The sequence below is a fragment of the Myripristis murdjan genome, chromosome 10 (assembly GCF_902150065.1).
Source record: "Myripristis murdjan chromosome 10, fMyrMur1.1, whole genome shotgun sequence".
Taxonomy (NCBI): Eukaryota; Metazoa; Chordata; class Actinopteri; order Holocentriformes; family Holocentridae; genus Myripristis; species Myripristis murdjan.
In genome coordinates, this window is record NC_043989.1 from 5,560,808 (window position 1) to 5,573,776 (window position 12,969).

Here is a 12,969-nt window from a genome sequence, read left to right on the forward strand (position 1 = left end):
AAACTCCATTATTAGAAAAAAGATAGTTATTCATCTTTAAAGAGTTCACAATACAGTTTGACAGTTTTATTACAATTTTAGTGTTTATGTGTTTGATAGTCTTCTTTAAATTCACGTGAAAAAAAAAAAAAAACAACATTACGGGTAATCTTTATAATTCTGCATTTATATATGTATGTGAAATTTACCATATAGAATAAGTTTATCATGAAATCAATGTCAGATTGATCATGTTCAAGGTCAGCAATGAGCTCGTGAACTTGTGGATGTGCTTCAGTTGTACTGTACGGGATGTGTGTCTTGAACGTGGCTTTTATTTTGAAGGTGGTTCACTGCAGCCTGCACTTCCGTGTTTGCGTGGTTCGTCTCTCTTTGCTGCAGAAACTCGGCTAACGGTACAGCACAGCTTTCAGAAAACCAAACATGTCTCTGGAAGTGGAATCAGCAGAGTAAGTACCCCAGCTAATACCTACAAATAGTATCGACTATAGATCAAATTCATCGGCTCAATTTTCCGCTACGGAGGCCCGTTTTTACCCGGCAGTCCGTGCACTTAGCTTTAGCGCGCTAAGCTAAGCTAGCGTTAGCTAAAGTTAACTGCTCATGGATATAGTTTGTTTGACATCACGGTGTAGAAAAATAAACATAACTGTAACTTATTTTGCGTTTATCAAGCTGATGCTTCATTATCTAGTTGGTCTTTGGGGTTCCGGTTTGTTTGAGGTAACAGAGTTGTAAAATGTGGCAGTTGGCATAGGCTAAGTTAGCTAGCGTTAGCTTCACAGTGAGGTGCAGGATCACATCAGGCAGGTGAAGACAGATCACTTTAGTCACACGTGTTGCAGGAAAGATGCCGACAAGTCTGCGACATTATCCCCCTGCAATTGAAATGTGTTTTTCAGCATAATAAGAATGTGCAGTTTGATATGTCTGCCTGTTAGGAGCATTAGCATGCTAATCACAGTCAACATGTACGTTAGCGATAATTGTACGGTGGCACGATACGGACAAAATTTCTTTCCTCCATATTTAAGCCAAATTTCTCGATAGCGATGCGATGTACGTTATGATTCTGTCTTCACACTTGGACGTAGAAAAAGATAGATAGATAGATAGATAGATAGATAGATAGATAGATAGATAGATAGATACTTTATTCATCCCGAAGGAAATTCACAGAATTTCATTCACAAAAACTACAAAAACACAAAATTCACAAAAACTACAGTTACTTCACGAAGTATTTTATTGAATAATCACTGACTTTTAATAGTCATTGATTCAATTAAGTTTTATATTATTATGGTCAGCTATTCCCACATCACTAAACATCTTATCCAGCCTTCTGTTGCATTTGAATTCTTTCAGCTGATCTCTGATGCCTTAATACATTGTCACTTCATACTGTTTTTTGCACCATGAATTTATTATCCATCTGCTGAATCAATTATTCATCTACTACACTGACAGCGCCTTGTTTGTGTACATCATTCTGCCACCTATCCAGGCTGTTGGTTCTTTATTTGTATTTTATTTGTATTTTATTATTGTGTTTTTCTACTGCACTAGCTAATTTGTCAGGAATACAGGCTGTACAGTTGGTGCCGTGCGGGCTGTTAGTTCATGCTCAGGCCATTTTACTGTAACCTACAAATATGGTGTGCATTTCTGTTTCTAATTTCCAATTTGGACTGAGTGTGTTTATCAGATTTATCAGTGTATCTATTGTACTGAGCTACTGGATGCCTATCTATCTATCTATCTATCTATCAATCAATCTCTGTTCCCCACAGCGTGATTCGTCTGATAATGCAGTACCTGAAAGAAAACAACCTTCACCGGACGCTGGCCACGCTGCAGGAGGAGACCACAGTGTCCCTGAACACAGTGGACAGTATCGAGAGCTTTGTGGCAGATATCAACAGCGGCCACTGGGACACCGTCCTGCAAGCCATCCAGTCCCTCAAGCTGCCAGACAAGACCCTCATAGACCTTTATGAGCAGGTGAGTTTTGGCCGAATAAATTGACTGCACGCTGTCTGACTTTGCCAGTAGAATTAATATTATTATGACCACTCTTATCCTGATGACCCACTGGCAGATGCAGACATAAAATACAATGCCTTTTAACCCTATAAAGCCTGAACTATGAAAAAATTGGCAGGAAATTCCAATTTTTTGAAATCGAACCCTTTATTTAGTCCTATAACAAAATGTAAAAAAAAAAAAAAAAAAATATGTCTTTATACGATTTTTCTGTTGTATCATATACACTACTCACAAAAAGTTAGGGATATTTGGCTTTTGGGTGAAATTTATGGAAAATATAAAATGTTGACACTACAGTGATATTATATCATGAAAGTAGGGCATTTAAGTAGAAGCATACACTGGTGATTTCCTCATCTCAAACAATTTCTTGAAACAAAAGCCAACAACAGTGGTGGGTATACCACAACAAAAAATGTCAGTGTCAATAACTTGTCATGTGCCCTTGAGCATCAATTACAGCTTGACAACGACGTCTCATGCTGTTCACAAGTCGACTTATTGTCTGCTGAGGCATGGCATCCCACTCTTCTTGAAGGGCGGCCCTCAGGACATTGAGGTTCTGGGGTACAGAGCTCTGAGCCTCTACACGGCGACTCAGCTGATCCCATAGGTTTTCTATGGGATTCAGGTCTGGAGAAAGTGCAGGCCACTCCATTTGAGGTACCCCAGTCTCCAGCAGCCGTTCCCTAATGATACGACCTCGATGAGCTGGAGCATCAAACACCTGATGTGAATTTTGCCGTTAAACTCCTTGTTAGAGAACAGCAACTTGTGCAAAAAGTACTGAAACATTGAACAGTTGGACATGTGCATTCAAAAGTTTACAGAAGGTCACATTAAGTTCACCTGTAAAGGTTATAATGCATTTTAGGTTCATCCTGAAATTTCACCCGAAAGCCGAATATCCCTAACTTTTTGTGAGTAGTGTATGATAGTACTTGAAGTGCCAATGGTATGGTCCAGGGTGAACATGGGAAGTGTCCAAAGGTATACAACAGTATTTTGGTCAAGGATTAAACTGAAATGGAATGTGTTATTTGATAACATGTATCATAGATGATACAAATGGCTTTATATTAAAATGTTCATATTCACTGGAGCATCAATCATCCACAATAACAGTGTAATCTTCTTGGCCTGTCATATTGGTAGAATTTTTCATTTCGGGCCAATACCCATATTTCACTTTAAAGCCTTTATCAGCCGATACAGATGACACGCCAGTATATATTGTGCATCCCTAAGTAAATGTATCACTGCAAGTTAGACAGTGTGCGAGGGTTCATTTGCAGCTTTTGATCTACTTGTCCTTCTCTTCCACACCTGTCTCATGAAATAGATGTGCAGAGTGTTATTCTGTTCTGGTTTAAATCTATAGATTTTTCTTGTTTTTTAAATTATTCTGCTTATTGATGGGAGTCTTTCGGGGAGCAACATTTTCACCTTTCATCATTTCATCATCATTTCAAGCCTTTTATCTTGAGTCTAGACTGCAGGACAGGCAGAGGGCCACGGGTTGTGTTAAAGTCTCCTCTAAACCACTAAGTGTGTCTGTGCTGTTTGCTGACCAGGTGGTGTTGGAGCTGATCGAGCTGAGAGAGCTGGGTGCAGCCCGTTCCCTCCTCAGGCAGACCGACCCCATGATCATGCTGAAACAGACGCAGCCGGAGAGGTACATCCACCTGGAGAACCTGCTGGCTCGCTCCTACTTTGACCCCAGAGAGGTGAGTTCAAACCAAGACTGTGCCAAGCAAGATTTCAGACTTACAGTTCAGTTTAGTGACCAGATGAAAATTTAAAGAGATTGAGTATCGCCATAAAACGTCACCCTTAGCCTTGAAAAATCCACATCTACCAAACCCTTCAGTACATACATGTTATGTTGAATTGGAAAAACAGTTGACCCATAGGAATTTATCCACCAAAGACGAATTTGACTGGCGTTTGGAAGTAGGCGGGTGTTAATTTCACGCCCTTTGTACACAGACATGAAGTGTGTGTGTTGAGAAGATGAGGTCCTGTCTCTGCAGTCAGGCGTGCGGGACAAAATGAATCTCTACATGAGTCCCTCCTTGTGAGCGTGTGACAGATGGGTGGAGTTGTGTTGTTTTCGCTGTCGTGCAGGCCTACCCAGACGGCAGCAGTAAGGAGAAGCGGCGGGCGGCGATCGCTCAGGCTCTGGCGGGAGAGGTCAGCGTGGTGCCGCCCTCTCGTCTCATGGCCCTGCTGGGACAGGTGAGTCACCTGGAGACTCGGAGCTGTGAGGTTAACCTCAGAAAATGTAATCAGCAGGATTCCCGAGGGTCATGGAGGTTTGAACAAGTGTTTCTGCCAGAGAGTCAAGGAATTTATTACATTTCTGACAGCCTTAATTTAAAAAAAAAAAAAACAGTAATTGGGGTTTCACCAAACATAACATTTATTTCACATTGTGTTCATATTATGTTCACTTTCCCCGCTGAATAAAACAGAAAAATAAACTTTTATGAAGACCTCTGAATATGAAAAAAAAGGAAAAAAATGTCATGATATGTTAATTTCAGTAATGTAAATTAAACATTTTAATGATGAAAAGTCAGTGAGTTTGACTTTTCACATAGAGCAGAAACTGCGACTGGGCAATAAATCGATTAAATCAAGTTTATGTTTTAAATCGATGCAAAAAACAACTGAATCATAAAATCTATGTTTTTTTTCATGTAAGTAAAATGTGATTGAAGTTATAAGAATGTTATAATAGATGCTGAGTGCTGTCAAATTAGCCCCAATGCACTTGTGCACAGAACATGCAAGCCCCAAAGAATTATGTGTGAACCATCATACCCATCAGTTAGTCGTAGCATTCAGTGAAAAAACAAGAAAAATCTATATTAAAATTGTGAAATGTTTGAAAAAAATTTTTTTTTGGCCATATCGCCCAGCCCTGTCAGAGGAGGTCTAGTGACTGGTAATATTTACCACGTCACTTTAGTTTCCCCTCATTATAAAGTAGTAAAGACTGACCAGGTTTGTAAACATGAAGTCACTTTACATGATCTCTGGGTGTTGAAGTTAAAATTTGAATCAGGTATTTCATATATTTCTATCAGTTACCTTCGGCTGAAGCTGCCAGCATGCATCTCTGCCCACTGCAGGCTCATCTTTGTTAGTTTTAAGTTAAGAAGTGAGAATGATTGTGGCTGTCCCGTCGTCTCCCTCGTCCTCCTCCAGTCTCTGAAGTGGCAGCAGCATCAGGGCCTCCTGCCTCCTGGTATGACCATCGACTTGTTCAGAGGCAAAGCAGCCGTCAAGGACGTGGAGGAGGAGCGCTTCCCCACGCAGCTCAGCCGACACATCAAGGTACCTGCACCTCCCCTCAGGTTTACACCACAGAGCAGCGTTCGCTCCAGGCAGCGCTGTCTATTTACAAACTGCTCGGTCAAAACCTTATCACACCTTGATAAACAAAACAAATTTTTCAGAGCACTGAGTAAAATGTTTTCCCCAACACACTCCGCCTGCTCTCCCTCTTGCCAAATGTAGCTTGTTATCTCTTTTGCCTTTTTGTCTGGTGATGATTAAATGCTTCAGGTGTAATTTTGTGTAGCTGTGCAGTTTGAGAATAATCACTTTACCTCTACCTCTATTATCGTTTTGGCTTTTATTTTAAAGGCAATAACTTCACAATGGCTTTATCAGTTTATTAACCAGTGAAAAATGATCATAAATACTGTGATGAATATCTCCATAATGCATAATGTAGCTAAAAGGGTGCAGAGACACAGTGTGATTATAAAGAGTGCAAAACTGCAGGTAGTTGGACTAAAACTGTATTTTTACACCCTTTTTAGTACATTACGTATAGAAGTTTTTAACACTTTGGTGCACGCATAACATTCAGAGGTTAACACACAGGCCATTAAGCAATAAAGTGATACCAGAAATCTGACTGAATAATACTGAAATTTAAGGTCATTGGTGTTAATGTCCATTGCATTTTCAATGTAAGTGTCGTAATGTGATTTACTCGTCCCTCACACACAGTTTGGACAGAAGTCCCATGTCGAGTGTGCCCGGTTCTCCCCTGACGGTCAGTATCTGGTCACCGGCTCCGTCGACGGCTTCATCGAGGTCTGGAACTTCACCACCGGCAAAATCAGAAAGGTAACAAAACACAAGCGAGACGTGGTATTACTGTCAGACTCTGTCAAATCAGCTACATGTACGCATTTCGCCAAAGGTTTTGATCATACAGATGTGATCGTACACTCTGGTGTATGTTTGCAGTGGCCCAAAAATGTGTGTTATTCTTATTCATTTATCCTTTATTTAACCAGGAAGGTCCCATTGAGGTACAAAATTTGGTCAAGATGGAAGCAAAAAAATAAAAGTTACACATGGAAAATAAGATTCACTTACACAAAACAATGTTGTACCTTTTACAAGATGGCTGCTATGCATCTCCCATGATTTTATTCATTTAAATGTGTTATTTTTTTCTGTTTCTTTCCTCCTCGCCATCTCTCTACATGGCTTGTTTGAGAGATATGTCTGCATTAATTTTATGAATGAATCACAGTGCAAGTCTGACCACTTAATATTTGTTGTATTTGTAATTTTAAGTTTATTTATTCAGACTTTTACCATTTATTACACACACCGTTGACATAATTTCAAAATACAGATATGTGCAGAAAGATAAGGCATATCAGAAAGACACAAAAAGCAACGGGGGGGTTTACATCCTTCTGTTAAAATAAAATTGACTGTCTAGCAAATAAAGAGGAAAAGGCAGTGGCCTGGAAGTGAGCAGAGAGACTGGAACCATCTGGAGCTGAGAATACACCCATATCATATTTGTGTTTGTTGCAAATCCTCACTTAATGTGTCTTGTCGTGACCATTTGATAGTCACATGAAATGACCAGTGTAAATGTAAAAATACACTGTGCACTCGTCCTGCAGCGCTCACTGTTTGGTGCTGCTTGATGGAGTGTGTGTAACTGAGTGATACACCTTTCAGCAGGTACGGGGCCGCTCTCTTTCCAAATGGCTCCGCGCATAATTTCACCTGAGGCCGTCTGTGTGTGTTGTGTGTGTGTGACAGGATCTGAAGTACCAGGCGCAGGATAACTTCATGATGATGGACGATGCTGTGCTGTGCATGTGCTTCAGCCGGGACACGGAGATGTTGGCCACGGGGGCTCAGGACGGAAAGATCAAGGTCCGCAACGGAAAAGAAAATACTTTAACCTCTTTTTTATAACTGTTATTACCACTCCAAGCATTATTTAACTCACATTTATCCAGGGAAACTGAGCTTCCTGCACATTTGGCTGGTGATTGTGAAGCTCATCTAAATATGAAGTTTTTCATTTGAGTTCCCAGGATGCCACAAAGCATAAAAATTAAGACATCACTGTGTATTGAAAAGCAGAAATTGAGGTGTAAAACATGTGAATTGAGCAAAAGAAGGCAGACCATGATGTATACTTTGTCCCCCACTCTTTGTGTGTGTGTGTGTGTAGGTGTGGAAGATCCAGAGCGGCCAGTGTCTCAGGAGGTTTGAGCGTGCTCACAGTAAAGGCGTGACCTGTGTCAGCTTCTGCAAGGACAGCAGCCAGCTCCTCAGCGCCTCCTTCGACCAGACCATCAGGTAAACTCACAAAACACATTTATTCAAGCGGCCTGACAGCAGCTGAGTCAAATGCTCGACACACATCTGCATCTCTGCTCCTCTGTCTTTTTTTTTTCTTGGACCTTGTGCTTTAAATCCCTCATGTTTGTGCGTCAGGGTCCACGGGCTGAAGTCCGGTAAATCTCTGAAGGAGTTCCGCGGTCACTCCTCGTTCGTCAACGAGGCCACCTTTACTCCGGACGGCCACCACATCATCAGCGCCTCCTCCGACGGCACCGTCAAGGTAGGAGAAAGAGCCGCCTCACTGCATCCGTGTTTCCCAACCCAGTCCAGCCCTCAAGCTGCCCCATCCTGCATTTTTTAAACATTTGGTCTTTACTTTTGTAGAATTTGGCAAAAAAAAAACAAAAAAAAACGTCCTAGTCAGAAATGTGCAGTGGAGTCATTCACATCCAAATTCCTGTTGTAAAATTAGGCAAGATCGATCTGAGTACATCACTATTGGGGCTGTGCCATATCATAGTATTCACAGTCATACCGGTATGGGTTTGTTTGAGGTAAGAAAACATGCCATATCATGATATCAGCAATACAGCAGCCCAGTTAGCTCAGTTTTTTCTGCTCTGCCCAGGAATATTAACAGCTGGGAAAAGCAAGGTGAGCAAGTTAAAATGGAGTAAAAACACAAAAAAAGGTGTTAAACTGTCTAGATTTAAAATGATGAATTAAGAAGTGCTGGGATAGATACTGGATAATGAATTTTCATATATTTCAATAGACAACCCCCTGCCATAACAATATTTCAGGGTAATTTGTAGTAAATATTGTTCCTGCAAATGATCCTGAAATATTGGGATATTATTTCAAGGCTGTTATCACCCACTGGTCAAATTCAGAGACTTGCCATGCAAATGTGACTTGGCTGCAGCCATCCATGCAGAGCACTGGAATGAGCTCAGTGGCACGATGGATCGCAGTGTTTGTGTTATTCCTGTTCAGGTAGACGTCCTTCTACTGCTCAGCCAATCAGCATTAAGCTCTTAACTGGCTCACGTGCAGGAGCAGAGCTGGAACAAAAGCTCGAGAGACAGGCGGCACTTGAGCGCTAGGTTGGGAAACAGTGTTATGACGGACCGGGCGTCTGCTGGTCTTGGCTGCAGGCGAGCGCTGCAGCAGGTGATTCCACTGATTAGCACAGATTTCAACCCAGAGAGGAGGAAGTGATCAGTGAAGCCACCAGCTGTAGCGTTTGGCTGCACCAAAAACCTGCCGACTCTCATCTCTCTCACCGCATATGGTTTGACAACACGGCACTAGATGGTACAAATTTCATTAATCTTTGTTTCCTGTGTTGGTTATTGTTCCTGTCACTGACTGATTTCAAACAAACAGACAGTTTACCATTTAAAAAAAAAAATGATAGAAATTTGAATGTGGAATGAATAATTTTGAGTACACCACATTTTAGCATCGGGCTTCACAATTAATTGTAGAATATAAACGGCCTAGATGTTATGTTTGTATTTTTTGAGTGAATTTCATGACACTTGGCTCTTGAAACCTATGGAAACCAGATCAGAAAAATATGCTTTTGTTATATATCCAGTGCCAGCCGTATGCCTATGTTTATGTGTGTGTGTCCACCCTAACTGAGTAACATTTTAACCGTGCTTCAGGTCTGGAACATGAAGACCACCGAGTGCACCAACACCTTCAAGCCTCTGGGAACGTCGGCCGGCACCGACATCACCGTCAACAACGTCATCCTGCTGCCCAAAAACCCCGAGCACTTCGTCGTGTGTAACCGCTCCAACACGGTGGTCATCATGAACATGCAGGGGCAGGTCAGCTCAGTTTTCAGTTCAGTGAACGCTGCAGGGAGAATGTCGTGCCCTGAAGTCCTAGAAATCCCAGAATACTAAGAGTTTATTGAAGAGACTGCATGTATAGAAACGCTGCTGTTGGTTAGTCGTACGTCACGTATCACAAACTCACAAGCAATGTTGTTTTTTACCTAACTTGCCTCAAAGAAATGGATTATTTTCACGATTTCCCTAACTCAGAGTGAAATAATCTGATAATCTGAGAGGACAGTTTTCATTTTTCCAGTTTGAGGCAGACCTTTTCCCTGTTTACTCCTGAGACATTTTTATTAGTTAACTTATTTCGGATGTAAAGCTTCTTAGCTAAAGTCACGACCTCAGAGCATGTAATCATCTTTTCTGTTTTTCCTCTCAGTAATGGAAAATGTAGAGGAGCTTTTTTAATTTCCAGCTTGACTTAAAGGTGTTTTGTTATGAAACCTGTAAAATTATGGTGAGAGTATGGTGTGACATTACCCATGATTTTCCTCTCTGGTGTGTGTTTTGTAATCACATTGTGTGTGTGCAGATCGTGAGGAGTTTCAGCTCCGGTAAGAGGGAAGGCGGTGACTTTGTGTGCTGCACGCTGTCGCCCCGCGGCGAGTGGATCTACTGCGTGGGAGAGGACTTTGTGCTTTACTGCTTCAGCACCGTCACCGGCAAGCTGGAGCGAACGCTGACGGTACGGATCAGAGGGAACAGAGACGCCGCGGCGGCTTCCTCTCTCCCTTTGATGGAGAAAGTTCAAACTCTGCCAGCAGAAGAATCAGCAGCAGCAAATCTTTAACTCTTTACCGCAGCTTCTGTTAGTGCTGAAACAACTAGCAGACTAAAAATTCATTTAATTCAATAAGTAATGAATCATTTTCATCATTCATCAAGTAAAATTACCGCAAATTTGCTGATTCCAGTTTCACTAAGGTCATCAAGATGATGAGATTTTCATATTCGTTCATATAAATATATCATTATTACTGTGGAGGGTTTTTTGGCTGCTGGTCAGAAAGAGGAAATATGAAGACATCACATAAGGCTCTCATCACTCCGCATGAGGCTTTCAGGATTTTTGACTTAAAAAATGAGTTAATCGATTGATAAAGAAAACAGAGAGGAAAAGCAGGAGACTAAACGTTAAAGTTTCAAATTTATTAGCTGCAGTCCCTGTTTGTGTATTTGAAGTCTACTAAAGATGCTGTGTGTGACGTTTTAATCATCGCTCTATCACTGTCAAATTGATGCCTTGTAGGGCTGAACAATATCGTTTAAAACATCTTTGCAATAAGGTTCAAGATTTCTGTCGCTGTTTCGTTTGTGCAGACCGAGCTGCCCGACTGTTAGTGGAGTAAAGTTATATATTAATTTATCTTTTAAAGGAAATCGGTATTTTGTGTCAGATGATTAATGCCACTGTTACACAGCTGTTAGTGTCAGCTTGGTGTCAGGTCGGGCCTGGTTTTCTGTGGGAGTGCCTGGGTCCTGATGCCGTCGTGTGTTTCCTCCCTGCAGGTCCATGAGAAGGACGTGATCGGCATCGCCCACCACCCGCACCAGAACCTGATCAGCACCTACAGCGAGGACGGCCTGCTCAAGCTGTGGAAGCCCTGAGTGCCGCCGGCAGGTCAGAGCGGCCGCCGTCGGCACTGTGGACGCCGCCGCCGCCGCCATCGTCACGCATCACGGATTTCTATTTTTCTGTTGTTTTTCTTCACAGCCTCGGATTCTCGGCTTCCCTGCGGGTCACAGTGGACTGGAGGTGCAGATGAAACCCGGGTGGTAAAGCATCCGAACGATCTCCTGACCTGAGAAACACCGTCTCACATTCAGCTGTGTGCCTCCATTTGAAAATGTTAATTTTATGTAACCAGTACCAGCACAGAGGATTCATCTTGTTGTGCTATGGATGTGACTGAAGGCAGTTTCGGGGTTTAGAGTAACAGCAAAGTCCAGCCCCATTTATCTGAACCTGTTTTTTTTTTCACAGCATGTGCAGATGTTTGAAACACTGTTTCTGTGAACAGTTGATTTCTATGACTTTAATATCCACTCGGGGAAAAAAAAATCTAAAATCCAGCTTTATTTTGACAAACAAGGCCTTCAGCTATTTCACTGTATTTTAAAATTTACTATCGGTGTCACTTTTTCAGTGGTGGATATTTGACTCTGAAAGAAACTGTCCAAAACATGAACCAGCAATACTTAAGTGTTTCAAACTGCCTTTTTTTTTTTTTTTTTTTTGGTGTCATTTTTTTGGTTAGGATACTTTTAATGTCAGTTTCACAAATCAACAAAGACGTTATGACTGTGTTTACCTCAGTTCACATTAATGAGGCTCTGCTGTTTAAGGCCTAAACTTTGCAAAACTGTGAAAAACAGTTTTTTTTTTTTTGTTGAAGTTGTGTGTTTTGAATTTTTGACTTCAGAGAGGAGGGAGATTCTCAGATGATGTTGGGGGAGTGTGTGTAGACCGTAGATTCAGCTGTTGTTTTGAAAATTCCACCTTTTTGTAAATATATTTTTTATTAGCAATTTGTTTTTTCCAAGAAGATCTGGTTGGATAGTGCTTTTGGTTTGTGTATTCTTTTGTCTTTTTTTTTTTTTTTTTTTATGTCACAGCAAGAATTGAAAGGTTTCTCTCAAAAATACATCATTGTGATTTTGTAATTTCTTTCCCCTGGAGTTTTCTTGTATTTTCAAAAGTGTAATTTTATCCTCAAAAACAGAACTGCTTATCATGACTTAACATGACTCGTTCTTTTTTCTAAAGGCCCATATTGCATTTTAATCAGTGAGAACAGATTAACTTTATTTTTCTCACATGGGATCTCGCTTTTGAAAGAAACTTCAAATACCAAGAGCCACATTAGTTTCTTCATAGGACTTGTGGTCAGTTTCCTATTTAAGAAGATATTTCCCTGCAAGTGCATGAATTTGTGTCCACACGAGTCAAAGTGTGTGTGATTTATTTATGTACACGTTCCCCATGTAATGTCTCCTGTCTGTGCCATTAAAGCTATTTAACCAGATGCTTTTTTAACAATGAAGTGTGTGGAAATCATATGTTCACAAATTTTCTGGCTTTGTGTCGCATCCCAAAAGCAGATTTCACCAACATTTCGACTCTGTTTTTAGAAGCCTTAAAATAACTTCAGTCACGTTATCTGAGCTCAGCATCAGTGTCTGCTCCTTTATTCAGCTCAACGCTGCATCTGAAGGCTGAAAGTCAGTTTTAAATATCTGTAGGATGTTGACGTTCCCTCTGTTTTTCCTCAGAAATCGACCCCATTATGCCAGTCTGGGCTATTGTGACAGATCTGAAGGTTTTGTTCTCACCTCAGTTGTGTTTAGCCTACTGCTTATTTATTATAGTCAATTCTTACAGTGTTTTGTAGCTAAATTTTACTTGTTCAACTTTTCAGTCAAAATTGGAAAAGTTTACATT

At 41.0% G+C, this 12,969-nt stretch overlaps 1 protein-coding gene across 1 annotated transcript; it reads left to right on the top strand.

The window, feature by feature from the left end:
- Positions 1–323: 323 nt before the first annotated feature.
- Positions 324–12,567, top strand: LOC115366849 (WD40 repeat-containing protein SMU1). The gene is made up of 12 exons (XM_030062497.1): positions 324–449; positions 1,794–2,004; positions 3,624–3,776; positions 4,177–4,287; positions 5,263–5,391; positions 6,076–6,195; positions 7,138–7,254; positions 7,559–7,686; positions 7,825–7,951; positions 9,345–9,512; positions 10,060–10,212; positions 11,037–12,567. Exons 1-12 carry the CDS (start codon positions 424–426, stop codon positions 11,133–11,135), a joined length of 1,542 nt encoding a protein of 513 aa, XP_029918357.1. The 5' UTR covers positions 324–423; the 3' UTR covers positions 11,136–12,567.
- The last annotated feature ends 402 nt before the right edge of the window (positions 12,568–12,969 follow it).

Coding starts and splice junctions, on each gene's coding strand:
- LOC115366849 (XM_030062497.1), top strand. CDS start 424: ATGTCTCTGGAAGTGGAATCAGCAGA. Junction 6,196..7,137: donor CCACCGGCAAAATCAGAAAG/GTAACAAAACAC, acceptor TGTGTGTGACAG/GATCTGAAGTACCAGGCGCA. Junction 10,213..11,036: donor AGCTGGAGCGAACGCTGACG/GTACGGATCAGA, acceptor TCCTCCCTGCAG/GTCCATGAGAAGGACGTGAT.